The following is a 14,386-nucleotide window of genomic DNA, read 5'->3' as shown; positions in this document are numbered from 1 at the left end:
ATTTACAATAGCCAGGACATGGAAGCAACCTAAGTGTCCATCAACAGATGAATGGATAAAGAAGTTGTGGCACATATATATAATGGAATATTACTCAGCCATAAAAAGAAATGAAATTGAGTTATTTGTAGTGAGGTGGATAGACCTAGAGTCTGTCGTACAGAGTGAAATCAGAAAGAGGAAAACAAATACTGTATACTAACACATATATATGGAATCTAAAAAAAAAAAGGTTCTAAGGAACCTAAGGGCAGGACAGGAATAAAGACACAGACGTAGAGAATAGACTTGAGGACACAGGGAGGGGGAAGGGTAAGCTGGGACGCAGTGAGAGAGTGGCACTGACATATATACACTATTACATGTAAAACAGATAGCTAGTGGGAAGCAGCCGCATAGCACAGGTAGATCAGCTCTGTGCTTTGTGACCACCTAGAGGGGTGGGATAGGGAGGATGGGAGGGAGACACAAGAGGGAGGGGATATGGAGATATATGTATATGTATAGATGATTCACTTTGTTATACGGCAGAAACTAACACAACATTGTAAAGCAATTATACTCCAAAAAAGATGTTAAAAAAATAAATTACAAAAAAAATTAAGGCATGGGGTATTTATTATGACTAAACAATTATGTAAATATACTTTCATGATTAAAAGTCTCAGCGCTTTCCCTGGACTTCCTTGGTGGCACAGTGGTTGAGAGTCTGCCTGCCGATACAGGGGACACGGGTTTGTGCCCCGGTCTGGGAAGATCCTGCATGCCGCAGAGCGGCTGGGCCCGTGAGCCATGGCCGCTGAGCCTGCGCGTCCGGAGCCTGTGCTCCACAACGGGAGAGGCCACAGCAGTGAGAGGCCCGTGTACCACAAAAAAAAAAAAAAAAAAAAAAAAAAAAAGGTCTCAGAGCTTTCCCAAACATATTTAGCCAACATAAAATAAGATAGAGACAGCATACTAACATATTGTGTGATAACAGTTAAAAACCAAAAATACAAAAATGTTTCCTGGACCAATATTCTATAGCTGCACTTAATTTTTCATTTTTAAAAATACTCTCATCTTTAAACAATGCTGATAGTTTAGTCACAATATGGTCATCATAGTCCAGTCCTGGTATCAAAAAACTACAATGCCCCTAAAAGGCATTCATATCTCACTCACAAATTCAGTCACTGAACAAAATAAGCTTTAGATAGGTTAATGAATTTTTTTTTTTTTACCTCCAGCTCATATTTAACAATATCAAATGAGTCCGTAGAAAAATACACTTGTTCGATACTATTAATTAGTTCTTGTTCAGCTTGAGGATCACTAGGTTGTTCTCGAAGTTCTCGAAATTCCTCCTTTAAGGGAAAGGAAACCACAATTATAGTACTTGTAACTGTTACAATTCTATCTGCACGGACATAAATAATCATCTGTCTTAACACTGACAATTCTCCCAGGAAACATTCTGACCAAAGAGACAAACTAGTAGAAAACAGGAAAGTTCATGGAAAATTAGTAAATAGCCGAACACTAAAAACTACCCATCTACTGGAGGGAAAAACGAGCCAGTTTGAAGATCTAGATTTTATTTTCAATTCCTTGCATGCCAACTAGCAGCTGAGAGAATTTAGATGTTTAACAAAAGGAAAAAACAAAGAGACTACCTAATATCTATCATATATACATATCACATATATATACGTTTTCATCATCTAACAATGTTCTAAATCTCTCTCACCACAGATAACCAGCGTACATCTCAGTGACTTTCAGGTCACAATTAGTACTGGAACCCTGAACAGCAGAAATCCTTCTGCTGAAAATCTCACTGCTTGGCTAAGAAATACTGGTTCCAGAAATGGTTCACAAGATTAGTTCTGTAATTTTATGTCTAGAAAAGGTTCACAAGTTTAGCTCTGTAATTCCATGAGGCTTCCTTCAAGGTGTACTGATACTACAATTAATGAACTGATTATGAACCTAAAGCTCTGAGTTTGATAAAATGCTTGCTTTCTAATGATAGAGTATGGGGCTTCTATGGATTTATACAACAAAAAAAGAGCTTGACAAATCCCTACCCTTAATGTCAGCATCCTTATCCTATGCAAGTTCACCGCATAATTGGATAAACCTTCAGTTAACTGGAAAATTTCAATAACTCGGATACCCACTCTCTGACACACTCAATCAAGACATTATTATAGACATATAATTTAGTCATTCAGTTTTTTTATTAAAATTAATCTCAAATACATTTAAGTACACAAAAAGAAACTAGTATTGGGACTTCCCTGGTGGCACAGTGGTTAAGAATCCGCCTGCTAATGCAGGGGACACGGGTTCAAGCCCTGGTCCAGGAAGATCCCACATGCTGGGGAGCAACTAAGTCTGTGTGCCACAACCACTGAGCCTGTGCTCTAGAGCCCACGAGCCGCAACTACTGAAGCCCGCGTGCCCTAGCACCTGTGCTCTGCAACAAGAGAAGCCACCGCAATGAGAAGCCCGCACATCTCAATGAAGAGTAGCCCCCGCTCACCACAAATAGAGAAAGCCTGTGCACGGCAATGAAGACTCAACACAGCCAAAAAAAATAAGTAAATTTTTTGAAAAAGAAACTAGTATTTAAAATCATTTTACAATCAAAATAATACTTAACAAAAATTCTTAATGAATCATCACTAATTAAATACACAAAAATTATATGGTTAATTTGAGGACAATATTTTCCAAATAGAGATACTCTAGATTATTTTATGGCAGGACTAGTTTTCATTTATAAAAAAGAGCCTAGCTTATATATCTTTTAGATTTTAATTTATATTTTAAATTGATAAAATTATTACTATAAATTCCTCTAGGTATATTCAAACTAAAAGAAAATATGAGAGCAATAAATCTGAAACTTAAGAGAATACTTAACTGTTTACATTTAAAATTCCAATAAATTGAAAAGAGAAGGCAAAGTCATATAAAAACTAAACCTGCAGAATTAAAAGTGCATGAAAAAGAAAATGCGTCTTTGGTACCAAAACTCAACTTATAAGAATACACTAAGCAAAAAAAAAAAAAAAGTTTAAAGACAGCCATCACTGATTTAGCATGCAATTAGATACTATGAGTACACTAAGAAATCCAGCATCCTAACAGTGGAGCTGTATTTCGGTGGGGATTTATCTACAACCCACTAATCTGTGTAGCACCTTGGACAATGGCACTGAAGAGGTTTAAGAGCCATGGGTTAAACCCACACCATTTGTGGAAGGGTTCCCAACTAGTTCGCCTATCCACAGGCAACCTCCCTGCATCCAGTGGAAATCTGAATCGACAGTGAGACATGAAATAGAAAAAGAGATGAGAAATTCCTGGCAATCTCTCTCCCTAAAGGGTCATAGGCATTTGAAATACCAGCTTCAGATGCTGCAAGCTGAGGGAAGGAATAAAGCCCAAGTGAGGATATAGCAATGTTGCCTCCCCCTAGTAATTGCATAGCACCACCAGCAAATAAATGTACTTGGTACTATTCACAAAAAAATTGAAGATTACAAAAATTGCTAAGAATGAAAACCATCAGATATGAAACAAGCCAGGAATTCAAACAGACTGCAATGAATGAGCACTTTCATCTCAAATGTGTAAATGCCAATGGCATGTAACTACATGCTGTTCTCCCTATACAACCTAATTGATTGTTCTAAAGGTAAAGACACTTGGGTTTTAGCTGCAACTGTTATTAACCTTGGACAACTTACTTAGTCTCTTCATGCCTAGTTTTTTTCCACCTGTAAAGGACATACATACATACACACACACTCAAAACGACAGTGAAACAAATATCCAAAGTTATTAAAAATGTCAAAGGGAAAGCATGATTTCATTTATAAATATTTCACAAGTGCACGTTTCACAAGTGTGATGAATCTGTAAAAAAGAGTACAATCTGTATATGCATATAAAAAGGTCAAATGCCATTCCTTCCTAGAGAACTAAGCAATTATATCACAGAGAGCAGACAAACTCATATAATTTCAAATAAGTGACATGTAACACTTGACACTCTAAGTAACCTGGACTAAGGAGAGAGATAAAACCAAGAAAGGCAGAAAAAGAAACATAGCACACAAAGCAGAATTCAAAAACAAAAACAAATGTCCAACACCATATCCCTATAAAATACTCTCTCCTTTCAGACAACTTAGTGCTCCTGTGTGAAAACATACATCTGAACTCAGACAAACTCCATTCTGCCTAGAATCCCAATCACCGTGTTCCTGTTAATCCCACTGCACTGGCTGTCTGTAAGACTTTGCTGCTACCCAATCATTCTCTAAACGTTTCATAGCTGTTAGTGCTGACAGCTCGATCAGATTACACACTTCTTGAGAACTGAGGTTTCTCCTTATTCTCCATCATTATGTTCCAAAGTGCCAAGGCACAATGTAGATAAAAATCATGAATCAAACTAAAATTAATTTACACAGTGAACTGTATAAAAAAAGGAATATATGAACAAAAGGAAAGGAAGAGACAACATGTTCTTGTTTTGATAGTCAAAATTTTCCACAAACTCTTAAGGAAAGGCTTCTTTCTTCTAACTAGAAATAACAATAAATGTAAAATGATTTTAGGGATATTTTATGCATGTAAATTAGAATAAACAAAAACAGCTAGCTAGCATATTCTTAAAACAATTACTCCATAATTTTGCCATTATATAAACTGGTTTTCTAGGGTTGGAGATGTACAAAAATACATAATTCTTCACGTAAAAGAGAACCAGTTTTGCAAGCCAATATAAATGTATGAGGCAAAATTTTACATAAACAAAATGAACAAAAGATATCCTACAAAAAAATTTTAAAGGCACAATCAAGGGAATAGAATAACAAATGAAACTCCTTATACCATATTAAAATATGTAATGCTTTTAAAAGTTACCAAGAAGATTAGATGCTTTAACGATGTTTGGTAATAAAATATTTCAGTCTTACAGACTGATACTAATAAAATTTTTTAAAGAATTGTTATAGTAAAGTTTATGACACATAGTAACTAATAAATACATATTATAATTAATAATAGTGCTATAAATGCTCTACAAACTTTGAAAATCCAAAAATAATATGTCAATAACTACAGACCATCAAATGTGCCACAACTTGCCTGCTGATGGTAGGTAATCAACTACACCTAAAGAGTACATGAACATCACCCCAGAATTAAAGCTGGAGAAAAACTACAGTTAAAGTAATGAGTTTAATTGTAAAGGAGATAAAAACAAAAGTACAAATGTCAAAAAAGAACAAATCAAACCTCTCTCCCATACTATCATCAGGAAATAACCTGCCTATTGTCAAACCTCTAGTATTATCTTTCCCGGTCAAGTCATATATTTTAATTTAACAATTTCTTTTAAAATTCCCACTATGTAAAAATTCTCTGTACTAGGTCGTACAGAAACAAAGATGAGTAAAATACAAATCTTCCCACAAATAGCTGCTGAAGTAATAGGAGTGGGTTAGACGAATAAACAATGACGATGCAGGGCAGAACATAAAGGAAATACAAACAAAATGAAGGGCATCAAAGGATAGTGAGTTCACATCTGATGGAAGAGGCGGCATTTAGAGAATATGAGAAAAGGTAAAATTTCAAATATTAGAAATTGGGGGAATAAGGTTACAAAATATAAAGCAAAGCAAAAGTAAAAACAGTGGAGTGGGAAAGCATACAACAGATTAAGGAATAGAGGATGGCTTCCCGCAGGGCAGAAAAATGTCATGGGGGAGAGATGTTTTTAAAATTCAACACACTTTTATATATACTAAAACCATATTTTTCCTTTACTAAAAATATCTTAACACATATCACTGTGCCAGATACTGTAACCAAAAAGTAAGCATAAACATTAAATATTTTCTTAACATAGTAAACCAAGCAGGAATATTTTAGGAAAACTGGCAGATAACGAAGAAGTCATTCAATACTTTAGAGGCTGTCTTTTCCAGCAGTCACAATACACTATAAGGTTGCATATAACACATACTACCTATCCTATTCTTCTATTTTGATCATCTCCAAGATAAAGCTACGTGAACATACATATAAAAATGCATATCGTAAATGTAACTTTATGAAAAATAAAGAAAAACAATCATAATAAACATTTAAGCCAACATCTTTGATTTTAGCCAAGCTATTTTTCCTCTCAACGTAACAACAAAAGGTTATATGAGAACTGGGGATTCAACTCTATAAAACAATTAGAGCCCTCAACTGTAAGGTGTTATAAAACATTTCCAATATATTTATGGTTTCTAAAGAAACCAGGCTATAATTTTACAAAGCTATTTCCCACCTAAGAGTTCGCCTCTTAAGGGAATGCATTCATGTTTAGGAGGGAAAAGAAAGACTGCAAATTTTATATTTAATGACTACTTTCAAATTACCCAAAATACCACACTAATTAAAAACATCAATCCAAGCTCAGACTTTCAATCCTATTCACTCTTATAAATGTAAAAAGTTAGTTGTGACGGCTTAACAGTTCTCCTTAATATTATTCAATTCAATATTCTCTTTGAAAAGGAATTTCATTTTTAAACCCACAGAACAGCCTGGAAACTTATCATCTGCAGTAGTAAGTTTTTATTCGAACAAAAGATGAATGCAAAAATCTTCATTTCACAGGTCAGGTTTCAAAACCCCGAAGAAAATGCATAGTAGAATAAAAAAAAATGTAAACCAACTTCCATCTCTGTACTTAGCTTATTAGACCATAGTTCACATTATATACCGGAATAAATGCAGAATTCATTGTGTTGGGAGGGAGAAAGGAAGGGAGTAAAGGAAGAAAGTTTGCTCTTGTAAAGCATGAATTTGGGTTTGCCAAGACAAAAGCTTTATTTTTCTGTTTGCATTTTTCATCAGTCAACAAAAATAGCTATTCTAAAAACAGAAACCATAGTCTTACCAAAGTTAACATCACATTAGAGCTCTAATTGAGAGCAAAATATGTTTATCTATCAAAAACTACACAGAGCTTAAAGAACAAAGACATGAAGTTTTCAATAGGCAATCAGTATGATAAAGATCATAAATCACTGAACAAAAACAGGTTTTCTGTTTCCAAATGAAATAGGATTCAAGATCACAAACACCCTAAAACTATACATATACCATGTACGTTTATAATGAACTGGCAGATGTCTGATTATGTGGGGAAATGGCACATTTCCTTAAAATCCCACTAGAACAATAATAATCCATCAAAGCAGCCGTTTCATCAGTTTGTGTGTGTGTTTTAAATAAAACAGAACTTTTCAAGCCAACCCTGCTTTTCTTCAGGCTCTCAGTGCCATCTAGTGGAATATTACTAGGGTTACAATTTCAAAGGAGGTTTCAGCAAAATGATTTACAGAAGATTTTTATAAAAGGTTACTCAAGTGGCATTATTTTAATCCAGCTTTATACTTAAGTGATAAAAATAATGTATTTTAATCCTTTCTTCAAAATAACAACATTCCAAATATACACATATTTGTTTTTAAAGAAACAGATCTTGAAGGAAAACTGATTTTATTCATGGTAATGTACTGAATTACTAACACATACTAAAAATCACAAAACTGGAAAGCAAAACTTTCATATTTGATACTCTGCCAAATATTTTTATTTACTTCTCTTATTCAATAGTTATGCTATTTTAACAAGTATTTTCCTAAATTTATTTCTATGAAAAAGAAAACATTAAAGATAATAGCTTTGGAGACATCAGATACATAAATTTTTTTAAAAGCTATCTTTAAAAATTTCTCAACTTCAATGAAAACTATCAAGCTATTTGCCACATGCCTGTCTAGCTAAAGCTGAAGAAAAGACACGTAAGCTGAAGCACAGACAGAAAAGTCCAGTGTATAAGTCTTAATTTACGGTTTTCTGGTTTTTTAGTTTTCAAACACCTCATCAGACCTCTCCTTAAAAGAAGAAATACTATCTATTTTGAGAAAAGACATCACAGCACCTTCAATCGCAGTGTTTAATGACCCCAGTCTTTCCAATTCCTACACCTTCTACATCCAATAAAATTCTCAGTCCTAAATCCTATTTTTAAAATGTCTCTCAAATTTAACCCTTCTCCATTTCCTAAACCTCATACTCTTTATCTTCTTAATTAGTATCCTGGTCTAGGATTGCCACTCAAATATCTCTGTACCCTAGTTATCTTTCTAAAACAAATTAATCACCAACTCTAGAAGACCCCGCACTCACATCTACCTACCCCTAATCCTCTCCTAGCTGTGCTACCACTGTGCATACCTTCGTATAGATCTCTACTATACTCCTCTGCAATTATCTATTTTTGCTTGTCTCTCCTACTCAGGTTCAGGTAGGAATAGAGTCTTGTACCTCTTTGCATCTTCAAAACTTAGTAACAGCCTGGCTCAATAAATGATTGCCAAATGCACTGCGTAAATGATCTTTCATGATTTGCTACGAAAGAAGGGTTAAGAATATCAAAGCATCTGAAGCCAAGAGAAGCATAATTTCACTAATGGTTAAAAAGAACACAGTTAAATATTTTTAGCCATGAATGCCTAAGAAAAAGTCTAAATGATTCTGCAGATCCATGGTTAGAGTCCCTCTTGGTACCACCTGCAGAAGACACCTGTCTTAAATGAAACATAATCCTAAATTGAAATTTAGTGATTTATCCCAATCACTAAAGCTAAAAAAGTCTCCTAGTCATAAATTTCAACACTAATCCTGTCTAAATCAGATAGCAATAGACTCATCAGTTTATTCTTTTGACTGTATTTTTGTCTTCTCTCTCCTACAAATATTACAATGAAGATAGTATAAAATATCAGAGCTAAAACGGCTCTTAAATATCATCTAGTTTGGGCTTCCCTGGTGGCGCAGTGGCTGAGAGTCCGCCTGCCGATGCAGGGAACACGGGTTCGTGCCCTGGTCCGGGAGGATCCCACGTGCCGCGGAGCGGCTGGGCCCCTGAGCCATGGCCGCTGAGCCTGCGCGTCCGGAGCCCGTGCTCCGCAACGGGAGAGTCCACAACAGTGACAGGCCCACGTACCGCAAATATATATATATCATCTAGTTTTCACATGTTTTCACAGATGAGCACGCTGGGGCACAAAGCTATTAAAATGACTTCCCTTTAATAAGCTGAATGTTTAAGTCAATACTTGAACCTAGCTCTCTTGGCTCTTATTCCAGCACTTTCCTCATGTTTTGGTAAAGTTCTGAAAATAAAGCTCTGTAATTAGTGTGGTTTTAGGATTCTTTTCATGGATTCTAAGAAGTCGGTCAAATCCATTTATCTTACTTCACAGAAGTATTTAAAAGCTAGAAAACACTCTGCCCAAACTCCCAGAATATTATATAATAGAAATGCTACAGAGTAGGTAGGTACTCAATAAATATTTATGGAATAAATTAAGTATACAAACAAAAATACTTATATTTAGACAAATATATTTTCAGGTTTTGACTGCAACAGCTATTTCTTTTGTCTCCTCACCCTATATTTTTCTTTGATTAAGAAAATCAAAGGCATAGTTAAGCCAATCATGCAAGAGTAAACGTAGCTGAATCCTATTTGTATTTACAAGTCAATAAAGTCAAGGCCTTAAAAAACAAAACAACCAACCAAAAAAACCCCTTATCTTTAAAGAATCATATCAGAAGGCAGTATTTCAGTAAAAATTCATAAACAATATTCATATTAGTACTTTTTTTCAGGTTTACGATATATAAACATTATAGAAGCACTGTGGGAAGTTTACTTAAGATGTTTACTTAAGTTTTACTTAAGATATAGATTTATAAGGTTCTGATATTTTTATTTTTTAATCGGGATTCAACAAATCCTCTCAAACACAGTCCCAATAAGTTCTATAACTACCAACCATGTGGCTATTACAATTATTATATAACAAATGTTGGTCTTAATTCTTCATAATTCTATAACCAATTATCTAAAAATCTTTCACATAATTCAAACAATATACATTTCCTTAAATGGATAACAAGTTTAGTCAGTAAATACAATATAGATTAATTTCTTATATCCTTACCTCTGCATGAAAAGCCCATTAATTTGAAAACAACAGAATCCATTTACCAGCAATGAAATTTTAGGTCATCACTAACTCTTCATTCTACTTTTTCCCACAAAAATTGTCAATAAAACTTACAAAATTTTATCTAGAACGTCTCCTGTATTCCTGTTCTTTCTCCTCATCGCGTCCTCAGCTTGGCCGATGGTTCCCAAACATGGCTCCACACCGGAATCAGCTGGGGATATTTAAACGCTACCGACGCCTGGCTCCACCCCCCACGCCGTGATTTAATTGGACTGGGGTACGGCCTGGGTACCGGTGATTCTAATGTGCAGCAAAGTTTGGGCACCATTAACCTTGGCTCTGAACTATTTAAGCTAAGATTTTTTTAATCTGCTCAAAAGTTTCCTTTCCTATAGCAAATTCTGAAAAGAATCCTTTCTTTTTTTTACTTTCTGTACTATTTTCTCCACCAAAATTCCAATTTTCCAATATATGGATTATTATTTGACTCACATCTCCTCTTAAAATGGGATATAGTGTCATCTTATCTCTAAAATGCAGAAATTGTACCAGATGATTTCTAAGGTTTCTTCCCACTCAGAATTTATATAGTTCTCAAGAAAAAAAAATCAATAGTACTTTCTGGATTATCAAGCTCACCTGACTCCCTTCTTCAGTTCTCCTTAACTACCCTCCTTTTCCTAATGAGTCGAACCATATGAAATCTGCCAATATTAGACCATTTCTAATCTAAAACAGCCATTTCATATGCTCCATCTTAATATTTCCCTCCTACTTATCCCTTATACAAGAACATTTTAATGTAACATCCAAGCTAAACTTTCTTTCTTGAAAACCCCAATGAAATCTCAATTCCTTGTTAAAACTTAGAAAAATATGATGACAAGAACAGGAAAAAGAAATGGGTCCATTCCTGAAGACGAAAGATGCCTTTTTTTAAATGTTCTACCTATACTTGAGAGATAGAGCTATTAAATAAATTAATGTTTAAAAGCTTCTCTATACAAGTATTTACATTGAACACTTCAACAGTGTAAATTGATTTTTTGTTTGTTTTTTACTTTTCCCACTGGAATATCAGGGGAATCCAAGCTAAAATAATGCTTTTTTTAAATTGAGGTATAATTGAGGTACAACAATATATTAGTTTCAGGTGTACAAAATAATCATTTGATATTTGCATATATTGCAAAATGATCACCACAATAGGTCTAGTTAACACCTGTCACCATAAACAGTTACAGAATTTTTAGAGAAAATTAAATTTATATGTATGACCTAACTATAAAGTAACATCTAAATTGTGAAACACAGCATTATGTTTCAGCATCCAAGTTATACTAAGCTATGCTGTGTAAGGAATTTCTGAACATGAGCCTTCTTAATTCTTAGTTTCAGTACTGACTGTGAACTTCAACCACATCAAACTTAATCTACTGACTGGAGCTTTGCCGCTCTCCAGACCCAGCAATTCAATTTCTCAAAACCACCCAGAGTAGCTCACCCTGCAGTACTTGAAATGTTTCCAGAGAGAGCACAGAGAGAATAGACACAAAAAACTCAAAAGGCTTTCTTAGTATAAGGCTAAATTTAAGCTGAGGGCATTGATGCTAATTTTACCATTAGCTGTTTTACAGTTTAACTCAATTAGCTTCTTAGTGTCAATCAGCCCACTGCCCTAGGCTTAATCATCACCTGAACCATTTACACTTGCTGACCTTGTGATTCCAGACTGGCCTCTCTAGCCAGAGCCCATCATCTTAAAAGTCTACACTGCTATACATATACACGTATCTATTCTTTTTCAAATTCTCTTCCCATTTACGTTATTACAGAATATTGAGTAGAATTCCCTGTGCATTAATCAACTATACTCCAATATAAAATAAAATTTTTTAAAAACTTAAAAAATAAAAAATCTTTTTTTTTTAAATAAAGAGTATACACCGCTGATCACTGATGGGGAGAGGGTGCGGAGTCAGTAAGAAGACTATGTAATGAAATCATTATAAATTCTCTACCTACCGCTACTGGGAAAACATCACGGACTCATGGTTGAAAGACAACAGAAAGTTCCTATGCAATACATTCATGTATTTTTTAAAGAGGCTCACATCAATTTTACTCTGGTTCTGAAATATCTAATGCAATCCACTTCAAGGCATGTTCATAATGCCTGATAATCATTTCTTTAAGTCAAAGAAATACAGAGAATTATCTGTCAATTAGGATTTATGGTTATCTTTCCCAATTTTATCACATCCAACAGTCTTTTCTAAAATTATATAAAACTATTCAAAATGCCTCTTTATAGCTTCTGAGCCATTTCATGCAAAAGCGTTGGTTAGAATTTTATCATATTTGTATCTGACCTAATGTAAAAGCTAAGCAGTAAATACAAAATTCACTTTAGGGGGCAAGGCGCCTCAAAGAGGTGGGAAATCATCCTCCTAAGGAGCTGACACTGAGGTGTGATAAGAGGCCGTAGGATTGCTGATCTAGAGAAACAAGCCCTGTGTATTAAGTTGCCAGACACAGGAAACAAACAGTAGTTTCAAATATGATCCTCAAATTGAAAACCACAAGAGCAGACATTCAAAACAGGCTTTGATCTGCGATACAGCTGCTATACATGGAGGCAGCTGTGAGTGGCGAGGCCCCGGAGAGTGAGAGAGCAGGGATTTATTTATTTAACAATGGCTAATATTTCTCCTGAGGGGAAGCCAGCTAGCTTTCAAATGACACCTATTAAATTTGTAGACTGCGAAGTTCACATGAATATCAGGGGATTAAAATCTAAAATATCTACAATTTAGCATAAGCTGTGCTTTAGCTACTTACTCAAAAATCTCTGCTCCAGGGACTTCTCTGGTGGCACAGTGGTTAAGAAGCCACCTGCCAATGCAGGGGACACGGGTTTGAGCCCTGGTCCAGGAAGATCCCACATGCCACGGAGCAACTAAGCCCGTGAGCCACAACTACTGAGCCTGCGCTCTAGAGCCCGTGAGCCACAACTACTGAGCCCGTGCCACAACTACTGAAACCCACGCACCTAGAGCCCATGCTCTGCAACAAGAGAAGCCACCTTAATGAGAAGCCGGTGCACCGCAACAAAGAGGAGCCCCTACTTGCTGCAACTAGAGAAAACCCGCATGCAGCAACAAAGACCCAATGCAGCCAAAAGTAAATAAATAAATTTATAAAATAAAAAGAAAAATCTCTGCTCCATAACAAAAACATAATTTACTATGATTTTTGGCTCAGTGTTACAGCATAAAAAGTAAGCCATTTCATTTTATTTATCCAAATTACAGCAGATGAATCAATAAGTTTCATTTATAGATATATAACTGCTTTCAGGCAAAGAATTTGATACAATAATAAACTCTAAATTTATCAATTTCGCATTTTCTGCTTCACTATAATGAATCATACTGCATCCCAATGAGTAATGAAAGCAAAAACAAGCCCCAAGCCTACTGCATTATAAAACTTTACCTAGCTCATCGTAACAACCATCTGCCTGTGGGAAGGAAAAGCTTCTGTGAATCAATTATCCAAAGGCAACAATATTTTCTTAAGGAAGTGAAAAGTCGTGCTCACTCATGTAGATCAATACCTTTCCAGGGACCCGGAGACTCTCAATGGCACCAACATCACTGAGGCTCTCTGGGGGACTTTTCAGACCCTTAAAAAAAAAATAACATAAAAGGAATTTTAATTGTGCTGCAGAACTGTAACATGATAGAATATACTTATTGAAATAGAAATCACCTTTTTAAAAACAGAAATTTTCCTGCTTTAAAATAGATAGAACATATGTTTCTAAAAACAATTGTCACAACGCATATAGTACTATACTATTATTAAATCAAGTAAAGATTTACTTTCGGAAATTTAAAATAAAATTACTATATGGCACCTTTATACCTAACGGTTGAAGTCTAACTTAACCATGATTCAAAAACAACAAAAAGAAACTTGGGTGACAAAAAGCATTCTATAAAAGCACTTATCTATTAATCATGACCAAATGCACGTGGTAAAAAGGTCCAAGCATTATGACCCACAGATATAATATACCAACTGACTGAGCTAACCAAAGATTTTTAAATAATGATAATTGCTTAGTTAATACATAAGTAATCCCTAGATTTTATCATTTCTCAGCAATGCACCCAATTTATACTACATAATTGAGACTTAAATCTCACATCTCACTGCTTTAGCTCTTTATAGAAAGTAACTGGTACTTTCTATATTCACATCAAATGAGGGATTCTGAAAGTCTCATT

At 35.0% G+C, this 14,386-nt stretch overlaps 1 protein-coding gene across 4 annotated transcripts in view; it reads right to left on the bottom strand.

The window, feature by feature from the left end:
• Positions 1-14,386, bottom strand: part of VPS50 (VPS50 subunit of EARP/GARPII complex) — a 136,063-nt gene that overhangs the window by 114,708 nt on the left and 6,969 nt on the right. For all 4 annotated transcript variants that reach the window (XR_004481166.2, XR_004481167.2, XR_004481168.2 and 1 more), the window contains exons 2-3: positions 13,711-13,779; positions 1,224-1,346 (exon numbers count right to left, since the gene is read on the bottom strand). Coding sequence is in view for 1 of the 4 variants with exons in the window: in XM_004265596.3 (XP_004265644.1) it covers positions 1,224-1,346; positions 13,711-13,779 (192 nt within the window). In the remaining 3 variants the exon portion in view is untranslated. The remainder of the gene's footprint in view (positions 1-1,223; positions 1,347-13,710; positions 13,780-14,386) is intronic.

Source organism: Orcinus orca, chromosome 9 (assembly GCF_937001465.1).
Source record: "Orcinus orca chromosome 9, mOrcOrc1.1, whole genome shotgun sequence".
In the NCBI taxonomy this organism is placed as follows: domain Eukaryota; kingdom Metazoa; phylum Chordata; class Mammalia; order Artiodactyla; family Delphinidae; genus Orcinus; species Orcinus orca.
This window is presented reverse-complemented; position numbering and strand designations above follow the sequence as displayed.